The following is a 23,236-nucleotide window of genomic DNA, read 5'->3' as shown; positions in this document are numbered from 1 at the left end:
AGGTGTAGACTTTTCATTTTCTGAAATACTCTGCTTTCCCTACTGTCTCATCAACTGAGAACTGAATATTACTTAACATTTACTACTACTTTGATAAATGCTTTTTCTTCTGGTAAATTTAAAATAAAACTATATGGGTTCAATATTGAATAATATAATCTGCTTTTATCAGGAATTGCTGCAGTGTGTAGTAATGAATGGATCTTGTTAGAAAACAAAACCAGGGTGCTCTACCTCCAATTTTTTCATCAACCCTTCATTTCTATACAGACTAATTTGTCAAATATGCAATGAACCCTTCCCTAAGTTACAGAGTTCATGAGTAATAGCCTTCCCAGTAAAAAATGTAGCATTTTTCTTTTTTCAAAGAGGATAGTTTTTTTATATTGCTTCTGTAAATATCAAATTAACACATATAGGAAACTGAATATAAGACTTTTCCATTCCAACTCAGTGAAATATTCCACTCTTCCTGAAAAATTGTTAAAAAAGTCCAAAGATAATCAAATATACATTTCATTTCCAGTGACTTTATTTTTGTGTTGTTTAGGAGATCCTAGGACTTCCTCTGAGTACACAGTTTGTCAGCTTAGTATGACAGGATTACATGTGATTTTACATGCCAAGCTTATAGCTAAATTGGAAAGTTCCCTAATAAAGGATGGTGGAGCCTGGGGATTTGATTTAGAAGTGTTTGATTTGGGCAAATGACATGCCATTTTGCAAAGCTGGGGATAATTAAAAAAGATAAAAATAGACAAAAAATAACCATATTCAGTCAAATTTGTTCACATAGAACATACTGACATTTTATTGTGCGACAGCAGCCAAAGGAATAAATCTAGAGGAATAAACTGAATTTCAGTGATACAGAGCTAGTATTGCTGTATTGGAATATTGCTTTTAAACAGTGCCTCAGGAGTGAGTATGAGAATGCATCTCTTAAAACCTTTCTTCAGATTCCTTGTGAATCAGCAGCAGCATTACATAATCACCTAGCATAAAAATTAGCAGGAGTTTTATAACGCTTCACGCTGATTTGAATTTTGAACACCCTTTTTGTTTTGTTTTATTTTGTTTTTTGTACATTTGAAAAAGGATAAGAAATTGTTTTGGCAGGCTAAGACAATTTTTGAGGCTTAAAACAGTATTAAAATAATATAAATAAATCGTAGCACTTACTGTGATTCACATTTTTTTTCTTTCTAAACACAGCCTTTTGCTGCTGAAAGTATTTCTGAAACTTGATATCTTTTTATTTGATTATAATTTGCAATATTTCATTACCTTTTCTGAAACATTTTTATGAGAAGCTCTTCTCAGATAAAGTGGTGATCTACACCAGAAACTTAGATGATTTTCTGTATCATGACATTTTATTTAGCTCTCACATGTTAAGGTTTACACTTTTAAAGCAGGAATTTAAAGAAAATAGCATGAAACTGAGTTACTAGAACATCTTAATTATAGTAGTGGCATATGAAAAAAAAGGCTCAATCCAAAATACATATGATTTTTATCCGAAACAATAAAATTGGCAGAACTGATACAAGTTCATTAAACATGATGTAACTGTTTTCAAATTTTTCAGTAAAAATAGTTTAATGGAGAATATTTTTCCTATGTCTTGCTGTAGTTATTATCTAATCAAAAGTAATTGTAGCTAAGCAATAATATTGCTGTATTATCAATATAATTGTTATTATTCATGCATTTTATTTATTATTTTTTAATTCATGTGGGTAGAAGTTTGCAGAAACATATCTAACATAAATAATTATCTATACTGAAGCACCTTCAGATTAAATATTGTTTCTTTCCCTGCATTAATATTTTAGGAAAGCAAAACTTCACTTGTGGATGTTACTTTTAGATGAAAAGATTGTCTCTTAGGGTAGGAAATGTGAATGCAAGAGAACATATTCCATAGGATTTGTGCATAAAAAGTTTTGATAATTTATTGTGAAGTTTGGAAAGGACTTCCCATCTGGTTATCAGCAGTTAACGTCTGGTAGCCTTTGTGGTACATGTTAAATAATAGGCAATCATTGGTGCTATTCAGCCAAATTCCAAAGTTTTGGAAGGGACAGATATTCAGTAGAATTTGTATATGTTTTTTTTTTTTACATGTAGAGGCAATTAAAAGACCAGGACAACACTCTTCTGTTTTGTAACCCCAAAAGTTGAAATGTCTGGCTAGTTTGAATGTCCCAGTCGTGTCTGAGCAGGTTCTACACTGTTGTGGAGTTCACCAGGCTTGGCAGAAGGCCCAGAGCTGGACAGGCAGGGAAGGTCAGCTCTACTTGCCTGTCCATTGCATTTGCCCTCTGGTCCACCAGCACTAAGGTGGCTCCTGACTGCACAGTCAGCTTGAGGCACTGAGAGCTGGGCTGCAGAGATCTCCAGCTACCTGCCAGATGGTTCTGACAGGGATACTGAAATTCCTGAGGACTTATCTGGAGCAAGATTATACATCTAACCCTGTCTCACTCTGCTGCTAATCATATTCTTGTCATGCATTGAGGAAGCAGGGCTGATTTTCACCTTTGGACTTTAGTGAAAAACAAAACCTGAAGGAGAGCTGGAATGTCTCTTCCATTAACTGTTCTCTCACAGCTTTTTATAGCCTACTGTTAACAACAAGCATCTCACAGCTGCCAAATCTTTTCAGTATATGACCTCACTAAGCACTGAGATTTATGTTGTCAAAGCCTTTCTGGATGTGTTTTCTCAAGTATGTGAAGATGACTTAATTTTGTTTCATTTTTAAAATCTTTTTGCAAATTCTAAGTCAGGTTGACATGGACTCAATGTGTTCTACAGAATTTCAAGTTTTTGAAGTAATCAAAAAGTTAAAACAGATGCTCTTGCATGGAGAACTCAGTGAGTAAAATGGAGGTTTAAGATTTTCTGAAGTGATAGAAGACTTTTCCAGAACTGTCTGTGAAACAGCTTTCATAGCTGAATTCACTTACAAATCACTGAAAAAATAATAATAATAAGAGTAGCAACTCAGAGTGTATTCCACAGCCACAGCCATTGCACTTTGACATTCTGTGATATGAATCAGAAACAGATCACAATGTGTGACATATCTTATGTGTAGTTAATTTATACTTTTTTTAAGGCTAACCAAATATCTTTATTACATTCCATGGTATGGTACCCGTTGTTTATACAGTGATATCTGACATGTGAGCTTTCAGTTTATTTGAGAATTTATGGCTTTTGTTGTATATTAAGTCCAAATGCAGCCCCAGAAATAGTGCAAACTCAAAAAGAAAAGTGTAAGACAAATATATTATTTTTTCTAGCACAAGTATTTCAGTTGTATGTTTTAATGGTATTTGTACCTATATAACTTAGTTCTACAGAGATGAGGTTTAAAAAATTTGTTTCCTTTGAAACATTTGCATAGTTTTCCTTAAAAACCCAAATTATCAACACAGTAAAGACATGAAAATAAGTTACAAAAAATGTGTTTGGATAGAGAAGAATAATAATTTTGAAGTCTAAGCCGTATTTAGAGTATTAAATCATTCCACACTGTGTCAACAATATTGGGAAAAAAAGAGTGCATATGTGGAAGACCTCTTTCTGAAAAACAGGTTTTCCTTTCAATTGCATATGAATTAAATTTTTTCCTCATAAATACACTCCTGCTGTTTTCAGCTTCTATTTTTATAACTAAACCTTTTAAATTCCAACATGTCTAACCATACATTAACCATCCATTGTGCCACACAAATGCATGGCTAAGGTGTTACTCAGCAGAAACTGCAGATGTCAGAATATTTGAAAATCATACACCTATTCAATTAAATGAGCCAAGAGTTTGCTTGTTCAGGTGATTTCCCTGTGTGAATTTTCACAGTTCTAAAGATCCTGAGATGATTGAGAGCTGTGCTTCTCTGATACTGGAATAAATATTGTAAAATTATCCACTAGAGGGCAGGAATACCTGCACTCCTCAGCACAGGCACAGCACAATGAGCTTTGTGTTCTTTGGCCTGATGATGCTATTTTCTCATAGAAATCATCTCCAAGTAAATGAAATTTGAATTTCAGAGTTGAGCAGAAGGGAGTATGTGATTATTATATAAGTTTAAGGCTTAATCTTAGGTCAATTAATTATGTAACTCTTACTTTATTAAAAAATATAAAAATTTTTCTAGTTTACTGTAAATGTTTGTGCAATAGTAACTGGAAATTAAAAGCATAAATAGTAAAGATGGCATCAGCACTATATAGGTGTTTGGTTTTAGTACTGAAATAAAATGCTATTTAAAGAAATATGAACTAAAACATAAACAATGCACTGCTGAGAAAATGTCATGAACACAGAATATTTCATTGCAGTTACCTAGCAAAATTTCCATGAATTATATTGTTCCAGTTTTGCAAAATCTACTTTTTCCATGCAGTAAATATGTTCTGGTTTGTTATCTTGACATATTTCACATTTGCAATTACTGGGGAGACTGAAGGCACTGTAGGACAGTAACATAAAAAGAAAACATTGCTTACCCCAACTGACTGAGGGCAGATGGTGGCATGTTATGTAGGTGTTGCTGTTGCCAGCCAGTCACAGAACCAAGATGAAGAGCACTGGCTGTATTAAAACCAGAGAGAGATGATATATCTGCACTACTCAGAGAATATTCTAGATTTGAAAACAGAAAGACAATAATTAAGAGAGAATTAAAGAGGAAGCAATTAAACAACAACTAGCATTTTCACATCACTTTATAAGTCTTTTAATTTTAATTACACCAATCACATTAATTTGCAGCAGAAAAAGTAAATCTTCCACTTCCCTCAACTCGTTAACTTGGGAGCAAATAATGCAGTGATAATTATTCTGTAATCTAGCAGGGCTTTACTGAATCTGGCAGATCTAAAGCATTCTTAGCCTATGAACTTACCATAACTACAAATGGACTGTCAGAAAGGCTTGAAAAATGTAACATTTTGGTTACAGCCTTCCTGGCAGCAGGCAGCCTGGTTCTGAGCAGTGTGGGTGTTCTGTAAATGCGGGCTCCGTGTGTCTCTGTGTGCACCCTGCACAGCGATGCACAACAGGAGCTGCAAAGATCCTCGAGGCTCCATTTCTGCACCCTGCTAGGCAGGGAGGTGTGACAGCCAACAGAGTTACTGAACTCTGCAGTGGAGATAGTGAAGCTGCTTATTCATGGCTTTGGCGTGTGTTTTGGGTTGGTGGGGGCAGAAATGTGGATTCTGTCCCCACTTGTTGCAGCCGGGTGGGGCAGTGATTTACTTTCTCCTGGCACATATTATCTGCTAATGGGCCATCTTTAAACCAGCTGGGCTAATCATCTTTATCTTTTCCACAACCCATCCTCCCTCCAGGAAGATTTCATATGCTGCTGGCCCATTGAGTCCCATTGCATGACTGATAAAATTACATCATCCCACTGGGAGATGCTCCAGCCAGGGGAGGAGCCAAAACTTTCCTACCCAGATAAAAACTGATATTTTGAACAGCAAGTTATCCATCTTTCCACTGGATTCCAGAGGAAAGCTGGACCTTTCCACATCATCACTGGACCTTTGGAGGAAAACTGCACCTTCTCCAGGAGCACTGCTCCAGCTGAAGCACATCTGCCACTGCAGGAGGATGCAGCCACCATTGAATGGGACTGTGCCAACACCCTGACTGACTGACGGGTGTCAGCTTGGATTCTGGCTCTGTCAGGGTTGGGATTGTTCTTTGTAGTACTGTATTTCTATTTTTAATTTTCCTAGTAAAGAACTGTTATTCCTAAATCCCCATTTTTTACCTGAGAGGCCCTTAATTTCAAATTTATAATAATAATTTGGAGGAGGGGGATTTACATTCTCCATTTCGAAGAGAAGCTTCTGCCTCTATTGGCAGACACCTGTTCTTCAAACCAGGACAGCATGGAGCACTCAGCTGCATGATATTATATCCAAGGAAGATTGAGTAAAACAGATGCATCTGAATTTTGTGACAGGTACAGAATAAGCAAATGTACTGCAAAGGCATAACAGCTATGAAATTTTCAGTTTCTCCCGAAGAACATGAGCTAATCCACTAATACTGACATAGACACTTATCAGGACCTTGCTCCCTTCCCCATCCTTTGCATCCTGCATCCATACTCACCAGTACCATATGTTGTTGAGATGGCTGATGGGTATCCTCCCATCCCTTGCCCTGGTAGAGTTGGAGTTGCCACGGAAACCACTGGAGTAGCCAACGACTGGGCGGACTGGGAGTTATTTATCCTTTGATTCTTTTAAAGTAAGTAAAACAAACATATTATTGACCAGTTTTAAGTCAGTCGGGTGTATTTGCTTTCTGGGAATATTTTGCACACGAGAAATACAGGCTGTTACGGATTTCTAGAGATTAATCATTTAACATGTGGCTTTGATGAACTCTGCCAACCCTCTCATTTACCAGCTTTCAAGAGACCAGTTGTCACCATAGTAACCCATTACATCAGTATCTCCTAGGTAACTGAACTAGTAAGGATGCTTTTATTGTGGGTAGAGGAACAGACCATGTGAAAAACTAATGAAAGATACAAGATCTGTTCCTGTTGTCTTTCTTTTCACTCATATGGAAAAAAACTACCACCAAAAAAAAAAAAAACCCAAACCAAAAAACAAAAACCCCACAAGCCCAAACAAAAAAAAAAAAACAAAACAAAAAAAAAAAAAAAAAAAAAAAAAAAGAAAACAACCAAAACCAAACCACAAAGCAAAATAAAAAGGCAAAAGAAAAACCCTCAAACCCATCTCTGCTGGGTTTTGAAAGTGAGGGGCACCCCCAGACTGCTGAACACTGAACTCTTACTAGGAGACAGAGCTCTGACTACTTCATTTTTGTGCAATAAAAAAGCCCTTCAAGGCTGTTAGATTGCACAGCAGTTACACACTTATCTTTAACTCCACGTCACTAGGTGCTGCACTGTAAAAATTACACTAGAGAACTCTAATTATGTGAGTGGCAGGAATAGCTGGCTAGAGAGCCACCAAAAAAGATGTTATTAGGCTGCACCATCTTTATCAACATGTTTTCCATGCACCACCAAAACCAAGTTTAGTTCTAGCATGCATAATTTGAATATGTGCAACAACTGCACCTGGCCTTCTACATTTAAAAATTGCAATGACCTTTTTGTTCACAACATAGTATTTACCATTTTATTTCAACCAACGTTGTACCTACATAATAAAAAATAACTTTTCTTTGTTATTAAGATGAACATCATTGCCACTTACCAGAAGCAGATCAACATCCTCAGACTGATTGCATAGGAAAGGAGTATTAAAAATTAGTGAATATAATTATTTACCAGGATGCAGGTTTTAGCTTAGGGAATATTTTTGTATCATAGGGGCAGCAAATTAAAAACCTTCTGAGCATATCTTGGAAAAAAAAACACCTCATAGATCTCTTATTTTTCCTCCTAACGGAATGTTTGACTCAACTGTAGGAACAACCTGCCCAGTTTTCAGCACAAGACTTTCTCCAAGAATTCATATTTTTCTTCCACAGTCCCATTGTTTGCAGTCTGTCTTGTTCTACCTGATCACTTACAGTCTCTTGGAAAGTAACATTTTCAAGGGGTTTGGATTAAATAATTTTATGCAGACAGCTTGTCACTGCCTTGATCAACTTTGAGCATTGCCCTATAGGACTATTTGTCACTTTTTCACTTAGGAGGTGGCATCACATTTATGGGCGGTTTTAGTTTGATTATTAATTTATTTTGTATTGAGCTGAAGAAGCCAGCTTGGAAGTTGCTTTAATAAAGTTTATTACAAAATGGAAAACTGCATCACTTAAATTACAATATTTTAAGTTATGCTCACTTTTAATGTTAAATCACTCAAAACACCTTTACTTGGAAACAGTAACTCACTTTTGAAAATTACAAAACATGGGCATGATACCTTCCCAATTCAGCCTTCTAGTATATTATATTGCCTAAATTTCACTAGTCCTGGCAGGAGATACCAAAATTCCATACTCCTTTTGTTCTATTTACTACCTCGTATCATTACCAAATTTGGAGCTTACAGTGATAGGGCTCAAATTAATTTATTACTGTTAATATGCCAATTGCTAAGAGTCTGCGTGGCTAAATATTTAAGAAAAACATAATAGGTTAGAAATATTCAGGGTTAAATTGTAGCAACATCAGGAAAAACTCCACTGGGAAAGAGACTGCAGAAGGTTAGACTGTGCACGGTTAGGACACAGACAAAAGGTAGGAAGTAAATAAGACTTCAAAAAAGCAGTCAAAGAGGCTGAGCCTACATCCTCAGATTGATGTCAAGCCCTAGTCAGAAAAAACAAACAATCAAGGATTTGAGCCAGCCTTGAAATTCCCAAATGACTATTATCTGAAGGAGATAAAAGGAAGAGCTTTGAAAGTGCATTACCACTGATGGCATGGTGCTCTTGCTGCCAGGTGGAATAAGCACACGGAGGTCTGGTTTACGGTTGTTCATTCCCAAATTCATTGGAGGAGGAGATTTGGCTTGCATATTCTTGTTCAAGTTGCCAGGTGAGACCAGCAGACCTGGTGAGTTGCGGGGGTTGCCATATCCATTTCCTGTTAAGGTAAAAAAGAGGAAAAAAAGAAAAGAGAGAAAGAAGTTTGATAAAGCCCACTGCATCTTTTAAGGTCTTCTAAAATTGTGAAATCAAAAACTCATGGCAGATATCTGTGTCATGTATCTATAGGAAAATACAACATGTGCCATATTTGGAACAACTGGTCTTCAAATGCTTTCTCTCATGGCTGCTGACATCTTGGTGATGTGCTGGAATTAACTCACTACAATTTTATTTACAGCACTGTGGTATATAGCATAATATGCTGTGCCCTTGTAGCAGCCAACATCTGACATTTGCCTTACAACAACCAAGAAAGTCAGAAAATTTAAGGGCATAAAAACTGTCAAAGCTATTTTGTATTTTCTTGACAATTACAGAAGATTTTGCCTTTCCTGACTCAGCCCTTTGCAGGTCATGATTTTGTTTTGCTTTTAAACAAAGGGGGAGTATAGGAAGGCTATAATTTCCACAAAAGGCGAAGACCAGAAGGATTCATAAATTCTTTTGGCTCTTTTTCACTACACTTCTTGGACCTGGTTCTGTAAACACTAAAGTCAATGGGAGCAAGATTATAACCTTATTTGGAAAACATCACTATATCTTTCATCTCTATCTGTCTTCTGCAGGCCCCAGGAGCAATTCTGACAAGCAAATTCTTCCTTTGTCTTTTTTAGAAAGAAGTGTTCTTCTCTCACCACATTACATTGACAACTATGAGTCAATATGGTTACTGACCTACTCTTCCATTATTTTATTAGCCTAATTTCACTTCTTACCCACATAAAATCTAGGGGAAAACCTTACTTTTTAATGTGATGTTGAAATTCTGTCTACATAGTCTCAACAGAGGTACAGAAACTGCCCAGCCATAGAGGGGAATAGCATGAATATTAGTATAAGAGAAAACCTTCATGGATAAATAGCAAAAAAACAAACACTAGGGAAGACTTTATATTCTGGGCCCAGCTTTTTTTCATGATTTGCAACACACAGCCTAAAATTTGTGTGAGAAGATAAACTAGTCAGTGTGGCAGAGTCTTCTGGGTCAGAAGCCCTGGATCTTCAAATTTCCAAAAGTCAATGGAGACCACAGTACCTCAGCCCTTCCCCCCCAGCCCCCAACGTGAAACTGAGTTTATAGCCCTAAAGAACATAAATGGATTATGGAACTAAATTAGATAGTGTCTATGAGGTGGGCATAAAAACGACAGTATGTGACAGCAATTTTGCTCCTCTGGTTAGGATAATGAAGTTTGTCCAAGCATGACTAAGATCTTCAAGTTTTTAATCCTCAAGCACATCAGCTACTTGTACTTATCAAATCAGGAAATCCATGGGAAAAAAATCTGTCAAAGGCTATTAAATATAAAAACATCACTTCTTGCTTTGGAAGACCCTGAACTGTGAGCATTGGGATTATGGCACATTATGAAAATTATCAAGAACATTTTGAATTCTATATTTGTCAGGTACCTTAGTCACTGATCTGTCCTGGCTTGTTTTTTCTCACAATTTTTACTATCATGATCTCCAAGTCTTTGCTATATGATGAAAATTTAAGAACACTGAGATCACTTCTAATATTCTGTATTAAAATGCCTTTGCAGATCTTGCACTAAAATATTTTTCACAGTTAATCTTGTTGTTTATTTCCTTAATAACATTGTGCAGTTAGGAAAACAAAATTAGTTACTCGAATGTGTTTTAGACTTACCAAGCAAACTCAGCAGAGTGCTGTCAAAAATTTTCCATTTTGTACCAGTAGGCTTTTTTTCTCAAAACTAAAAATTGTTCTCAACATAGATGAGCTACCTATTCTGCTCTAATGATGCTGTATGTAACTACAGGCAGAGAAATTAAAAGAGGTGTTCTGAATATACAACAGTATTTTCTACCAGAAACCACACTGTATTTTTAAAAAGTTCACCTTTTACAAACTGAGTACTGAAAATCAATGCATGAAGTGATCAACAGAAGAAATTGAAGCAAAAATATGGTGCCAGTTTAATACAAAAGATATTTTATCAGCAGGTTGTAAAACTGCCTATGAAATCTATCACATGGAAAGGATTTGCTCAGAGTGGCAATGTTTGAAACAGCAGAGATTCTTTTCAATTCTACGACATAGGACTTAAGATATATAGCAAAAAGGAATGCACTATATCCTATATGTTTGTTTCTACTTGAGATTTTTGGAGAATAAATCACCTTACAAGAAAGAATTTCCATTTCCTACATAAGATATACTTAATATTATATACTATTCAACGTTAGGGGAAAGAGTGCTTCTGTATAAAACTTTATTATTCAGAAACATTCATCTGATCCTTATTGATGTAAAATTGTTTGAGCTGTGATTACATTTATATTTCAAAATTATAAAATTCTTTTTAAAAACTACTGCAATCTTTTCTTTCCTAGCAGATTTCTGCTGTTCATGGCATATTATGCCTGCTGCTAGCATTTTGGAGCCATATAATAACAGTTCCTCTTTCCAGTGACCAAACTGTTACTCTTTTGGTATAATGAGGATTCAGGAATGTAAGACTGTGGACCTTAAACCAATAGTACAGAAACCCATCATTTGGAAACCAGTGATGAATGGATGCATGTGGTTTAAAGTTAAGAAGAGTCTGCACATAAACCAGCTTTTTAAACTGTGTAAATTTTAACTCAAGAGGGCTGTGGCCTGCTCTGAGGCAGCTGTCCTACCTTCAGATAAATTGACCAAAGACATTGGCCTCACATTCAGAGGAAAAACAAATGTATAAGATTTCTAAGGTACAAATGAAGTTTTCCTTCATGCTATACTTTAAAATTACACTCTGGACAATTATCAATTTAGATGTGACTGTGTGCAGAACATCTCATCCACTATCCACCTGAAAGCACAAAAATTATATGTTGTGTATGAATGGATTTCCTGATTATAGATCATAAGAAAATGAAAACCAGATGGATTTTAGAACAAGTTGGCTTTGCATTTTTACTCAGTTAAAAGCCATATTTTTTATGGAATACAACATTTCTAAATATTACAAATGTATTCTGTGAGGCACAATGAAAATAAAAACAGTGGATGCACAAATTTTAAGGGGCATATGTCAAAATTTGAAAAATTACTGCATTTTTAATTCAACAAGTTTTTCATTAAAAAGTATGTTTCCTTGTACTGTTTGCTACATTCACATGTAAGAGTAAAAATATTTTTTGCAGGAAAGAGCTGGTTTCTTGACAACCCACTGGAGCAGCATGTGTCATGAAATGCAGTGCCAGACTTTGCATTTGGTCTAATGGTAGAATGTAAAGACAAATGATTTTTGAGCACAGAGCACTCCTCTTGGCCATACTCTCCCATTTTTAATTTAGTGACAAGTTCTATTGACTGTAGAACAAATTCCATCCAAGTACAGATTGCATGATTAATCCCTGTAATATCACTTTTCAATTTTTTTTTTTGTACACTAATAGTTATTCAATCAAGAGGAATTATTTTTAAAAATCCTTTTAATAATAAAACACTACAATTTTAACTGTGCTACAAATTCATGTAATACCATCTTAAACATCTTAATCTGAAATGTTAAGATTTTTAGGATCTTAGAAGGGCACAAGCTTAATCAGGACAGAACAGAGAGCAAAGTTTACTTCTGTCTTTACATCCCCTATTAGTAACACACATACCTTTAGAGGAGTTTTGGTCATTGGTGTTATAGGGGTTGCAAAGTGGCTGCCACTCTTAATATTCTGAGTCAGGACAATAAATCTATATTGAGCATTTCAGCCAGGAAGCTTTCCACACGTTAAGGTAACACAAATAAGAAAAGGGTGACTTTTTTTTCCTTATCTATCAACATTCTTGAAAATAATTCTAATAATTCAAAAGTCTTTAAGTCTTGAAAAATTGAAAAATTTTAAGATTTTGATGTCTTGAACTTTTGAATCTGTCATGTTCCTAGGTTTTTTTTTGTTTTGTTTTGTTGGTTTTTTTTTTTGCTTTTTTTTTTTGGTTTGTTGTTATTGATTTTTTCTTTTTTTTTGTAATTTCAAAGATATAGAGATATACTGAATGAAAAATCCTCTGGCAGTCTGAAGACCTAAAGTGGAAGAATGAAAAAAAAGACACACAATTTGTATGTCCTTTATTTGATCTCTCATTTGTTTATTCTAGTGCTTTTCACTGACCATATGGGTTGAGAATTTGCAAGATCCTTAGGAACCTGGGATTAATTTTAAGACAAAATGAACTTGTGAATTCTTAATGGAATTTTAATATGTATTAATGCTCATTTCAAGTTTCCAGTAAGCGTATGCTTTTATTTGTGAAAACTTTCATATTTCTTCCAAGGGCCATATATATATTGGATTTCATGGAAAATTTCTGCTTCTTATTTGGTTATATTAAATGCATATTTCACGTTTTGACTGACCTCCAAGCCTCTCAAAAAGAATTGTAAATAGGGAATTAATATGTATAATCACCAGAGCAAACTATTCCACAAATTATCTCCACTTCAAAATATGTATTCTAAGTATGTATGAATGAATCAATATAAAATTTGCTAAATTTGCACCCAGTTTTTCACTGTTTGCTTCACTTATTTTCCTATTTTCTGGAGGAATGGTAATTGTTCTTAATAGTAATTAAAAGGTAATGAAATTTTTCTTTTCTCTCTTTTATCTTGCCTTCTTTTTTTTTTTTTTTTTTGGCATGCACACTGAAACAAGCTATAGTTTATTACCTGAAATAAGAAGATACCAACAACAAAGAATGAATGCAAGGAAGCTGTACTGTTGTTCACCTAAAAATAATTTTAAAAGGTGTAACTGAAAATTCTTACTCATGTGTCAACGTTTGTCAGATTTCACAGCACACAACTGTTACTAACTGCAAATGGGAGAAGAAAACCAATCTGCTCCTACCATCATCCAGTAAAAATGGAAATCTTCATTTTAAAATATCTGCGTATTCCCACTACACTCAATTAAGGGACCTTTACTGAATTATGGGGAGCAAACTCATAGAGATGGGGTATAAAAAACCTTATGACTTTGTGTGGAAGAACTCTTGAATATCCTGTGAAAGTATCAGCTGCTCTTTTGGGGATGGGGGGCTGAAACAGGAGGCTGCTCAGAGAACACAGAGACTTTTGAAAGAATGAGAGGAGAATGAAAAGAAAACTATCTCAACAGTGCTTGGTTTTAACCACTTGGAAATAATATAAATAAATGGTAGAGATTTCTGCATCAACATCAGTCTAAGCCATCTCTTCCTAACTCAGCCATTCTTGCCATGTAGGTTCTCTAACTGTTGATGGGAACTTGTTCTTTAAGTCTACAGAGAAGAAAAGGGCTCTGATGGTACTGCAGTTGTCCTGCATGTAGGATGGAAGATCATGAGAACAGAAAAATGACCTGTGCATCACAGCTCATGCAAGCTCTGCACTGCTGAGTGAAATGCATGGCAAGCTAACCTGATCACCAACTCTGCAGTGTGTTCCATTGCTATAAAAAGAGCTGTATTTAAATGTTTCTAAATTAGTACTTCCCCTAAGTGCTCCCACTTTAGGAGTTCACACCTTAATAAAATAAATGTAAAGGTGTCACCTGATTGTTTGAATTAGCCTGTGATTACCCACACAACTGTGAAAAACCCTTCCAAACAATTCTCATTGCAATTATTCTTTCCAAGTGGCAGGCAGATATTTCAGGCCATGGACTTCCTCCTTGCCACCCTTGGAAATAGGGGTGTATATCATATACAATGAGTGTCTTTGGCAAGTTATATACTGAGAGAAGGGGAAATGTGTTTTGTTCTTCAAGGATGATAATCCTTATTAATTTTTCTGTATTTTTAATTTTTCTTTTTTTTTTTTTTTTTTTTTTTTTTTAACTCAGCAAAGAAACAGAGCAATAGTTGATCCAAGTCAAAGCCATGCTTGTGTTTTTTTAGTGTTGCACTACAATTGCTGTTGTCAGTATGCTTAATGTAATGTCCAATTGTAGCATGTTATCATCTGCTCTCATAATTATTTAGTGGCATCTCATTTCAGGAATCTCAGATCACACAGATTTCATGCAGGAACACTACCTTTCTGATATCTTTACTTCTGATTGTATTGATTAATTAACTTCCACTTCCACTATTTTGTTCTAATATCTTTATCAGTAGTTATATTCTAGAATGTGTATTTCACATTTTCTTGTCCTGACTGAAGCTTCAGCTGATCGAAACAGTGACTAAGTTGAAACTATTGAGAAAAATCACTTAATTATACAGTGGTCTTCAGTTTTGTGTTTTAGAAATACTACATGTCTGTAGCTTAAATGTGTGGGCACTGCACTATGAGCAACAGGAATATATTATTGCATACAGAATGGTTGGGGTTAGAAAAAAACATTAAAGACACCCAGATCCAAACCCCCTGCTAAGGGCAGGGACACCTTTCTCTAGAAGTTACTCAAAACTCCCTCCAAGGGGCATTGAGCATGTCCAGGGATGGGGCACCCACAGCATTTCTGGGCAGCCTGTGCCAGACCATATGATTTTCCATCAATAATTCCTTCTGAATACCTAATTTAAATCTGCCCTGTTTCAGTTTGAAGCCATGACCCCTTTGTCAACCATCTGCTTTCCACAAATTTTTGTTGATGGCAAATGATTCCCTTTTTGGGCTGTTTAAAATCAATTATAATTTCAAGGAAACTGCTTTTCAATGGAAAATATTTCAGGACAAGTGCAATTCCAATTTATAATTTATATCTTATTTGAAAAGATAACTGACCCATTCCTGTCTCCTTTGGCTTCTCTTACTGGGAGACAGTTCCAACTGTTAGTGCAGGAAAAATTACCTTGCAAGAGATTTGGAAAACAAATGGAACTCAAGATATTGGATTCAATATCTTAATTGGTGAATCATGTTAGAATTTAAAGGGCAGGGTCATGTTAACAAAATACATTCAGAAACTACCATGTGGGGCTGCAGTCACAGCTTTAGGGTGTTAAAAGTATTTATTTTTTTCTTTCTCACAGCAAAGTCATTGCTGCAGTCCAGATCCAAGAGGCATCAACTATCCCTTTCAGGACTCAGGACAGGCATGAAATCCAGACATTTTCTAATTTTCAATCCCTTCTTCTATTCTGTGAATTTGAAGAAAAATATGTATTGCAGTGTGCAAGACAGTGTTGTGTCTTAGTGAGCAAGACTGAAAACAGAAAAAACAGTGAAATCCCTATCTCATTTAAAGAAAGCATAAAATTCCCCCAGACTTCACTAGGAAATGGAATTTTATCTAAAGAACACAAATTAGTCTCAGGGAGCATTTGAAACTTCTCATAATAAAAGAAGTCAATCATGCCTGCCTTTAAGATCTCATTTACAAACAGTTTGTATGACTCAATTGTTCATTATATGTGAACTTAGGGCTCTTTCCTTTTCAAACCTTTCAAGCTGTCTTTTTATAAATACAAATATTGAGACATTGTTATCAGAGAGATGAAGAGACAGAGAATAACTAAATAAACCACAAATTCAACACTTACCCAACTGGTGGAAACCTAATAAAGGCCAAATTTTTACGCATTTTCTTTGATTTCTACTGAGAATGGGCTTGCATGGATCTCTTCTTTGATAAGAGGTCACATGAGTTTGCTGAAGACAGACACATCCAATTTTTGCATATGACACTCATTGCAAGATTTTTTTTTTAATATGGACACCAGCATCTGGCCTTTCATCCTTATTCTCAAAGTTTCATTGAGCTGAATGTGTTACTTGTTACATGGAATTAGAGTTGGAAAGGCCTGTGTTGATTGCCTACATAGGTATGAAATTCAGTACATTATTTCCTTCATACTGTGTATTAAACCTGTCAAACACGTTTTAGTGTTCTGCCTGCTTTGACAAAATCTCCTACCTGTAAGTACTTTACTTAAAACAATGAACATAAAAAAGTGTGTATCAATCCACCCATCCATCCACCCATCCATCCATCCATCCATCCATCCATCCATCCATCCATCCATCCATCCATCCATCCATCCATCCATCCATCCATCCATCCATCCATCCATCCATCCATCCATCCATCCATTTATCTCTAGGTATAGAGATATATATTCTTCTTATATGGAGAAAACCTTGGAAGAGGAACACTTTAAGGAATAATACATTTTTCATTTCTTATCCCCCTCCATGGTTTAAAGTCAACCTGCCAGTTTATGAACTCTTATTATTTGGATTTGGCACAGTTGCATCACAAACTGTGTTATCAATGACTGTGTGTCCTTTCTTTTGTACTGTGACATTCCTTGGATAGGAACCATAGTTTACTTCTGTACCACATTTTTCCCAGTTTTTGGATCAGAAGTCTGTGAACTATTGCACTCATCAAGTAATAAGGGACAGACAACAACTGGCAAACCCAGTTTCTGTCTTACTAACAGGTTGCCCATAAACTGTGGTTTGAGAAATCTTTCTCCAAGCTAATTTGTTTATTTAACGTCTTCCACACTTGTAGTCCAAGAAATACCTTCTCTTGACTATACTAAGCAGGATTTCAGGGTAGAGTGAAGAATATTTATGTTAACATTTAAATTTCTTTGAAAAAATAGGAGTAGTTTGTTTATTTATTTTGGAGTTCCAAAAGTCTTTAAGACAGTTAGATGCCCTTTGAAATCCTTGCTTATTTTTGGTACTGCTGGTCATCTTAACTGGGCATCTCTACTTTTTTTGAGAATATACCATCCAGATTGCCTCTCTCCTGAGGGAATGTAAATTAAAAATTGCTACTGTTACCCATATTACCATGTGGCTTGAAATACTGGTAGAATACATAATACATTCACCCACAGTCAGTACACCACCCAGGAAAGGAAAAAGAGAATGAAAGCACTAGAAAGTTATGATTGGCAATTCAGGACCTCAGCCTTCAGAAGATGAGAAGGTAATTGCTAGCCTGTGGCTCATTTCCAGAAGGAAATGACTTGCTCTGACTTATAGGTAAATACAGGATTCAGTTATCAAAAAATGGGATAAATTTTTCAAAATGCAATGCTGATCTATTCAGTTTCTAGTGCTTTTTAATACAGGTTTAAAGGTAGTTTGAAGATGTTAGATTGAAAAACAGCAAGTGCTTAGTTCCTCTGACAGCTTTTTTAGAGCCCCAAGAACTTTTGAATAATTTTCTCCTTCAGTTTAATATTAATGTCAAGATGGGGGCAGTGCAGAAATCAAATAGAGAAACAAATTACAGAGATAAATACTTGAAGTAGTGTATATTTTATTATACTCATAATAAATTTAAACCTTGAAATGGAAATCTTTCTTTGATTTTGTTATTTATAGTTGTTTTAAGTCTATAGAAATCCTGTTGATTTAAACGGGCTCGTTCCATTCAAGGAAAACTTTTTTACAAAATACAAAATGTCTTTCTCTGAAAGCCATTCAAAAGGAAAAGTAGAACTCAATCTAAAAGTAGAACTCACTTTGAAAATCAAAAGTTGAAAGTCCAGATGCAAAGACATCACCCAATACTCTTCTATTTTAAAACTTTAAAACTATTTCATAAATTTTAGTTTACTATCAAACTTTCACCATAAACAATAAGCCACTGAATAAAAATTGAGTTCAGATAATTGATAGTACTAAAACTTCACAGACATAATTTATTTCTGTTCAATTTACCTTTAAGAGGTTTTGTTAAAGACTACAGTCTGTTAAAATAACTTCACATAGTCTATTATGTAACCAAGTGAACATATCACTTAACCTTCATATTAGTTATGGAGTAAACTAAAATGGATTTAGAATGTCCCTATTAGGGTCCAAAAAGTTCTTGTTCTGTCTTTCAATAGAACCCCTCTGTTTTGAGAGAAGAGTGCCAAAGACATTGCTATATTTGTAATTTAGCAATGGTACTAAATGTGAAGTTCATTTTATTGGCAGTTCTATCACGTGATAGAAACTACTCAATCAGTGTTTGTCTGAGAACAAATTTACTCTTACAAACCTGAGACAACCTTGGTTTACCTTAAAAATACCATGCATGATAATTAGCTGTGTAAGATAATAAAGAAGTAGTCAGCTTTCTAAGTTCTATTTATGTCTTGGATTGACTCCCAAGGGAAATTGTGGACGATTCCATGGTTATTACTTGAAATAATCCAAACCAATGAAATAACATACTTATTAAAACACTGTCTTAAATACTCTTTTTCCACTTCTGATATTGCAGTAATAATGCCATTTATTTTGATGTAATTTATTGAAGTAGTGTAGAAACTGAGGTCTGGTGCTAGTAACAAAAAGTACTTTCATTTTATAGTGGCAGAAATAAAACTGTTTAGACTCTTCTTCTGGGAGTACATTGTTTTGAATATATGCTATTTTTTGACATTGTGGAAAAAGGCAAATTCAGAAGGTTCTAATTTGGCCAGGAATATGAACCCAAAAATGATCATGCTACCAGCTTCTCAGATGCCAAATAGAAGAAAACACAGAGGTTTTTGTTTCTTGTAAAAAATGTTGAACAAAGAGAACTTTTGATGTTTATTCTTCTGCACCCTAAAGAAAGATGACTGTCCAAAATAGTGCCATTGTGGAATGATGCAACTAAGACAGAGGATTCAACCTTATGGTGACTTTTCCATCTTCCTTCAGCCCTTTATCTAATTCTTCCTACTGTTCTGCTTTGAAGAGATTTAGAAAACACTTCTTTAATGATGCTTATAGCTTTTATTGTCCAATAAAGAACAAAGACTATTTCTATAATTAAATATTTATGATGTATTCTTAGCAATGTCCCTCATATATCTGTCCCTCAAATCAATTGCTAACTCCAAAGTTACATTGTTTGAGAGCTTAAAGCAAATCCTTCATTTTTGATTAAGGATAATCAAACCATTGTCTTCCTATGCTTATGTATGTTTTTAATATATTTCCCAAAACCTCTCAAATTTAGAAAGAACATTAATTTGTTCTGGTGTAGTGATGTATAGATTTTATTAACTGCAAGGACTATTATGAGAGACGCACACGCAGATGAATTTTAATTTTAGTATGCCCCTGTTTTAAAAGAAAACACTGCCTTCTTTATTGATTGCTTTCCAGCCTCTATTTAAAGGAGCAGGAGATGGGTAACGAGGTGATGATATTTCTAAATGAGCCAGGAGAGGGAGCCCCGTAATAGGGCCAGCAGTTCCTGTGCCAGCCCCTCTGCTGCTGCTCCCGAAGTTCTGCTCAAGCTTAAAAGTAAGATGAAATGCAAACACTGCAGAATGAATCTTTCTTTAGCTGTTTCACAGGTTAGCACAAGACAATGAACAAACTATAATTTTCTCTCATGCTTTCTTTTTTTTTTTTTTTTTTTTTTTTTCCTTTTTGAGAACAAAGGAGACTGATAGTGAAGTTTCCATGGTCTGCCTTCCCCAATCCAAAACTAATACAAAACGACTCATGAAAGCTTTAGTATGTGTTTAAAATGCCTTTCTGGTGCTGCAAACATCTGTGACTTATCTATGTGCAAAGATAAAAGAGGAGTGGAGGTCTCTAATTCAGGCTGAGAATAGACAAGGGAGAAAAACCCTAAACTATTATATCCAAATTTTTTATAGTTAATTTTAACAGACAATCTTGGGATTGCCATTTATATCAGTCTTGATTTATAATCTACAAAATGGATCTTCCAACTATTTTTATATACAGTTCTCTCTGAGAGCAGTTAATCCAGCAAAATATAATTCTTTACCACTCAGTTGTTTTCTGTAAATGTACGTGTTTACTTCTCAAACTGCAAAAGTAATTTTGCCATTGCCTTTTGTAATCCATATTTGTCAGAAAGCAACATTGCTGATACTGTTAACAAATCACTGAGTTTACTGAGCCAATTCTGACATTGCTTAGATAACACAGACCTCAGCAAGTACAGTTCTCATTAGTTCCAAGGGAGCAGGAACTAAATAGCTTATCTTTTTCTCTGCCTAAGTATTTTGAAAATCCTTTACCTGTTGTGTATCAAAGCAGTTAAGCACATACATATAACAAATCTTGAGCTAATTACTGATTATTTAAGTAAATGCTAACAGATTTTGCTGACCAGCAATGGTCTTAGAGCAGAGGTTTGAAATACAATTTGAACTCAATACATTGAAGTACAATGAGCGACTCACTATTGAAATCTTTATTCAAGCCTAAGTTCATAGAATGAACCCCCAATTTTACTCAAGTAAGTGGCAAACCTTGCCAGGATGCAAACAGGATCAGAGCTTCTGACACTGACTCCACTAAGAGCTTTTCTTGAACAAGGCAAGGCAATGTACCCAAAAGTTTTTATGGAAAGGTTAATGTGAAGGAAGCCTCACATTTGGTTCTGTGGAAATTGATGAGGTGAAAGATTTTTGATGCTGCTGGAAAATAAACCTCTTTCTACTAATAAGAGAAACACAGATATCAGTGATACACCCTCCACAATATCCCTCCACAGCCCAGTGAGGGAATTAAAAAAAATTCTAATCAATTTTTACAATCCCCCCTCCAAAATGGATCTATTTTAGAACTCAGCTTTTGAAGTAAGTCCTTTATTCACTTGTAAAAATAAATATAAATTCTATTCTCTTTACCTGCACTGGTGCCTGCACCAGTTGTGAGGTCCCCACCCATCAGGCCACCTAGGGGATTGAAATGAAATATTGTAAACAGGCACAATAAATTACAACACTCAAACATTGAAAATATTTTCTCTACTTTCAATCAGCCTGCTGTAGTACCCACTATTTCTTTCCTCTGGCTTCAATAGGCAATTGAATCAGACCCATAATTATAAAACCATGATGTTTAATGTTACCTGTGTGAGACACTTGCCTTTCAGGGACAAACAAAATATGGAGTACCCATAATTTCCTTATTTTAGTTTCATACTTCCACAGCACATGAAAAATTATGTTTGAAAGTTATGTATAGTAGTCCTTCATTTGAGAACTATCTTTAGTTGAATGCTAGTCAGAAAAGCAAAGGATTGGGAGGAAGAGGCTGAAGATTCCTGGAGAAGAATGTAACTCAGAATATATAAATATATATATATATATATATATATATATATATATATATATATATATATATATATACATACACACACATATATATATATACACATATATATTAGTTTATAATTTTCTCAGCCTTTCACAGATGTTCACTATGGATTTTAAAACCTCTCTTTGTGCTTGGAGACCTCAAATGATTCTTTGAACTTGGTATACTTAAGGATCTTGATATTGCTGGAGCCAGACAGATTGAAACAACCTAATGCCCACTTATCCTATTCAGAGATGAGCTCTCACCATGACCAGAACAAACCACAATCCCTTGCTAAGTAAAGCTCTGAAGTACAGAGCTCATCTAACATTAACCCCTCAAGGAACTTGTGAATGAATCAATAAAAATAAATTCTGACTTCAGCCTGCAGACTGATTATTTAAGTAATGAGTGTTCTAACATACTTGTGTCAAATTCTTTGCATTGGCTACATTTTCTCCTCTGCTTCATGTCACAGTGGGTATTTGTAAGAATAAGGTAGATAAGCTGTCTTTTTAGGAGAGAGCAGTGTCAGCCCTTCTGCCCTTCATTGACTCCACTGATTTCTTTCAATATTAGTCTATAAGGAAAACAGTATATTGTTCTGTTTTAAATTTTTTTTTTTGGTGTCTTTTTTTTCAACACAGCAATTTTGGAAAAAGAAAACAACTTTATGGCTATTAAAAAAAGAGTTCTTGTTTCTTGGAGTGCAGTTTAAGGCATGCAAGAAGCTGAGAGCAGAGCATTTGCAGGGGTGGGGGGAGCAGAGCCTACCTGTGTTACCTGCACTCGGGGGCCGATGTGTCACACCTGGAGACATGCTATTCCTTTGCAAAGAAGGATGAGCCAGTGGCAAAAGGTTGGGGTTTCCCAGAGAGCTGACTGGGTTGCTGTATACCAAACTATTGTGGTTGGACACTGGGATAGAAACTGGCATCTCAAAGTTTGGTGGTGGAACAGCCTGTACAAGCAGAAAAGGAAGACAAATATCAGAATAGTACAAAAGTGAAACAGCCTTCAAGTATGGTTACTCTGTATTTAGTTAAAATATTTTGTACTTGGTGGTTAAAATATCTGTGCTTTCCCCTAAGAATTGAGATAAGATTTTCACAAGAATTACCAAGATTTTCAAATATGATTTTTCAAATCGTGATTCTATCTTCCTTTAATGCAGCTTGCACATTTATTTTGCAAGAGCTGGAAAGATTTTTTCTTTTTTTTCTGTTCTTTTCTTGTTTAAAACAATGCAGTAACTTTATATTTCTTGCATTTTGTGAAGTCATAACTGTGTACTTGTCATACTTTAATCTAGAGCTGCAAGATCAAGGTTACATGACAGTGGTGACTTCATGACACAGAAAAAAAAAAAATTGGAAGGGACAGAATACAAAAGGTAAGGCTTTAATTTCAGCTTGTGTTGCTTTAGCAACCAGAATTATTCCAAGTCACATAAAAGGCACCAAATCAGTAATTCATTCTTTTTCTGAGTTTGTATCTTAGCTTGGAAAGGCTTAAAAAAAAGTAAAATTCTCCTCAGGGACAGCTA

General features: G+C 35.2%; 1 protein-coding gene across 9 annotated transcripts in view; it reads right to left on the bottom strand.

Moving 5' to 3' along the window:
• Positions 1-23,236, bottom strand: part of MEF2C (myocyte enhancer factor 2C) — a 131,566-nt gene that overhangs the window by 6,036 nt on the left and 102,294 nt on the right. For 8 of the 9 annotated variants that reach the window (XM_079331442.1, XM_079331448.1, XM_079331450.1 and 5 more), the window contains 5 exons: positions 22,465-22,651; positions 21,237-21,284; positions 8,440-8,612; positions 6,149-6,278; positions 4,528-4,663 (listed from right to left, as the gene is read on the bottom strand). In XM_079331442.1, coding sequence (XP_079187568.1) covers positions 4,528-4,663; positions 6,149-6,278; positions 8,440-8,612; positions 21,237-21,284; positions 22,465-22,651 — 674 coding nt within the window. The remainder of the gene's footprint in view (positions 1-4,527; positions 4,664-6,148; positions 6,279-8,439; positions 8,613-21,236; positions 21,285-22,464; positions 22,652-23,236) is intronic. The other variant, XM_079331447.1, reaches the window with a different exon arrangement.

This window comes from Erithacus rubecula, assembly GCF_903797595.1.
Source record: "Erithacus rubecula genome assembly, contig: SUPER_Z_unloc_3, whole genome shotgun sequence".
Taxonomy (NCBI): domain Eukaryota; kingdom Metazoa; phylum Chordata; class Aves; order Passeriformes; family Muscicapidae; genus Erithacus; species Erithacus rubecula.
This window is presented reverse-complemented; position numbering and strand designations above follow the sequence as displayed.